Below are 3,450 nucleotides of genomic sequence, written 5' to 3'. Positions count from 1 at the left end.
CCCCCCAGTTTTTATGTCATTTCCCTCTGTGGCAAAACAATGCCTCCCCACTGCCACACACATACAGCTCTTTCACCTCTGATCAGAAGCACACAGCACCCTCCGTGGTGGTGGCCCCGTTGACCCCCTGCCCGCGTGCCCCCTCCATGCACAAGCATCCCTTTCTGCTGCTCCTTGCTGAGTGCCCTCTGGTTGCAGTCCTAGCACCATCCCAGGCCACCAGCTCTAAGAGGGGAGGCCACAGGCGCCCCTCCTCCTCCGTCTCCCTCAGTGCCCTCGGGACACCTGGCATCTTTGTGGGGTGAAATTAAGCAGACACCCCATGGGTAGGAGCCGGCTGCCCCCCAGGCTGGGCCTGTGCCCCCCGGGCTTGGAGCAGAGCTGGCTCTGCCAGCTACCCCAGGGGAGAGGGCGCCTCTCATGCAGCACAGCCCTCTCGTGTTTGCAGAAGCCTTGCATAACTCTCTGCCGGCGCGATCCGGTTACTCTTCGGGTTTCAGAAGAATTTTTACCCCGGTTACACATCGTGTTTCAGAAGAATTTTTACCCCTGACTTGATCCTTTGAGCACAGCCAGCCTGGCAATCCTCAGCTGAAATGCCTTTGTAAGCTGTTCTTGCAGGAGCCCCTGGTGGCATCTGGACAGGCTGTCCTCCTGGTTTTGTACCCGCATTTTTCCAGCTCTGCTTTCAGACCCTAACCTCGGCCTCTCTCTTCAAGGCCACAGACGGCGCAGAGCTTTGCCACTCCGCAGAGTGGGGGTGGGGTGGGGTGTGCAGACGGCGGTGGTTGCATTTTAGACAGTGGAGGCAGTAGACCTAGCTGGCGGCCGGTGGTTCAGCCAGAAGCTTGGGGAGCCTGCTTGATTTATCGGTGTTGGCGTTCCTCACAGATCTTTGATGTGGGTGAGAATCTGACAGTCCCCGATGAGTTCACGGTGGAGGAGAGGCAGACGGGGATGTGGTGGAGGCACCTGGTGGCCGGCGGTGGGGCGGGGGCCGTATCGAGAACCTGCACGGCCCCCCTGGACAGACTCAAGGTGCTCATGCAGGTATGTGCGCAGGAAGACGGGCCCTGAGCCGCCTGTTTTCTCCTTGGGTTCTTTGGTCGGTGGCTTCCCTGCCCTTGACTGGGGCCCTACGCTGGGCCCATACCTTTCTTAAGTCAGATTGGAGTTACTGCTCAGACCAGGGTGACATTAGATCCTGGCCCAGGTGACCTTTTGCGCATTGCTGATCTAATTTTATCTGAGGCCCTTAAGCCAGGAGTCACATTACAGGGCTGTAATGTGGGCAGCTGACCCCGGTGAGAACTGGGGTGTGGCAGGAACCTGTCGCCTTACGTACATCTTATGTAGACAGCTGCATGGGGAGCTGTGCAAGCTGCTCCTTGCACCTGGCCCAGACACTAGTCCCCTGGCCGAGTGCCTGATTCCAAGTCCACAGGGCAGAGATAAGCCGAACGCACGTCAGGGGCAGGGTTGTGAAATCGACCTGCCTGAGGACACACCATTGGACTTCAGTGTCATCTGAACAGTGGCCAGTCACCCCCTTGTTCCCTGACTGGTGTTCTGGCATTTTTTAATGCCAGGAACCCTGCTCAGAAAAGGTGTCAGCCTTTCCCTGCCTTGGTTCAAGGCCTATGGACAGAAGAAGGTGCCAAATCAGAGAGATGGAGTGGTTTGGGCAGAGGAGCTCTGGGCCTGGGACCCGATCCGGGGTCCCACCCTCCCATCTGAGTGACCATGAGCACTTCCCTTCACTCCCAGGACTTCTATTCCTCTGGAAACTAAGAGGCTCGAACCAGTTGCATTGTCAGTTTGTTTTTCTTCCCCAAATCCCCAGGAATGCTGTAGAGATGAAAGGCTGTCCTTGGATGAAATGACTAAGGCTGGGAATGCGTTCAATTAATGGGAGTAGGAGAGGGGTCATGGGTAGGGGGCACGTAGATTGGCTGGTCTGATGATGGTTGAACCTTATTATGGGTTCCTGGAAGCTCCTCTGTACTTTTATGTATGCTTGAAAGTTTTTCCGTAATAAAAAGTTCAATTTTTTTTTTAAGTAGTCCTCATGGAGGTGTAAGAGGTGTTTAGCACGGTGTTGGCACATAAACGTTGGGTGCACAGCCACATTTGACCCTCAGGGTGCTGAGTCGGTCTCAGGCACTGGAGGGCAGAGCCGTGCCTGCCGACCTCCCACCTTGGTAAAGGTCAGACGACGGCGGCTCGCTGTGGCTGCTCCCGACCTCTTGTCCTTCCCCCCAGGTCCACGCCTCCCGCAGCAACAACATGTGCATCGTGGGTGGGTTCACGCAGATGATTCGAGAAGGAGGGGCCCGATCACTCTGGCGGGGCAATGGCATCAACGTCCTCAAAATCGCCCCCGAGTCGGCCATCAAATTCATGGCCTACGAGCAGGTGAGGACCTGGCTCTCCAGGAAGAGTCGCACCTCGGCAGCTGCATCCTGAGCACCCCCTGGGACAAGCTCCCTGCCCTGCTGATCCCCTGGAACCCGGAGCCAGGCCTTGAACCTGAGGGACAGCCAGGCCAGGTGGGGGGTGGAGAGGCCTGGGTCTGACCCCTGCACTGCCCCACTAGCCTGTTCCACTGGGGGCCAGTGCCTGCCTTCTCTGGGCAGCATCGAAAGTCCCAGGGACACCAGGTCTCGGTTAAACCTGATCGGCTCCGGGAGGACAGGCGGGGCGGCAACAGGTGTGCTGGTCTCCAGCAGAGGGGTTTCAGTTTGTTGGCTCCTTATTCCAGATCAAACGTCTCATTGGGAGTGACCAGGAGACTCTGAGGATTCACGAGAGGCTCGTGGCAGGGTCCTTGGCAGGGGCCATCGCCCAGAGTAGTATCTACCCGATGGAGGTGAGGGCCATGTCAGTGCCGGGGCGGGCAGCCCGTGTTGGGGTGGGCCGGCGGACTGGGCCCTGCTCACGCTTCCATCACCCGCCCTGGGCTCTGCAGGTCCTGAAGACCCGGATGGCCCTGCGCAAGACAGGCCAGTACTCGGGCATGTTGGACTGTGCCAGGAAGATCCTGGCCCGAGAGGGCATGGCCGCCTTCTACAAAGGCTACGTCCCCAACATGCTGGGCATCATCCCCTACGCTGGCATAGACTTGGCCGTCTACGAGGTGAGGCCCTCTGGAGGACTCAGGCCCCTTGAGCGGCAGGAGAGATTCAGAAACCCCCTGCTGGCCATGTGTCATCCCTCCCCAGCCACCTCCCCCCATTGTCTCCTTCCAAATTCCTTTGTCCCTTGCAAGGGGTCTCCTGTCACACTGCCTGCCCATGGCAGCCCCCAGGTTCTGTACCCTAGGGGCTTGGCCGACAGATCTGGAGAGCGCGATGCCCTGGGGGCTCCCTGGGCCCCTGCAGGCTCCAGAGCTCAGGGGTCCAGCCCTCCGAGGAAAAGAAGGGGTTGCTGCCCCTGCTTCCCGCCACCCCT

The 3,450-nt window shown here is 58.8% G+C and overlaps 1 protein-coding gene across 3 annotated transcripts in view; it reads left to right on the top strand.

Moving 5' to 3' along the window:
* The window catches only part of SLC25A25 (solute carrier family 25 (mitochondrial carrier; phosphate carrier), member 25), a 36,998-nt gene that overhangs the window by 30,743 nt on the left and 2,805 nt on the right, over positions 1-3,450 (top strand). For all 3 annotated transcript variants that reach the window (XM_010856869.1, XM_010856870.1, XM_010856871.1), the window contains exons 5-8: positions 892-1,050; positions 2,263-2,415; positions 2,762-2,869; positions 2,969-3,136. In XM_010856869.1, the coding sequence (XP_010855171.1) occupies positions 892-1,050; positions 2,263-2,415; positions 2,762-2,869; positions 2,969-3,136 (588 nt within the window). The remainder of the gene's footprint in view (positions 1-891; positions 1,051-2,262; positions 2,416-2,761; positions 2,870-2,968; positions 3,137-3,450) is intronic.

Source organism: Bison bison, unplaced genomic scaffold, assembly GCF_000754665.1.
Source record: "Bison bison bison isolate TAMUID 2011002044 unplaced genomic scaffold, Bison_UMD1.0 scf7180017864375, whole genome shotgun sequence".
Classification (NCBI taxonomy): Eukaryota; Metazoa; Chordata; class Mammalia; order Artiodactyla; family Bovidae; genus Bison; species Bison bison.
Note: the sequence above shows the minus strand (reverse complement) of the source record. Positions and strands in the feature narration are given on the sequence as shown.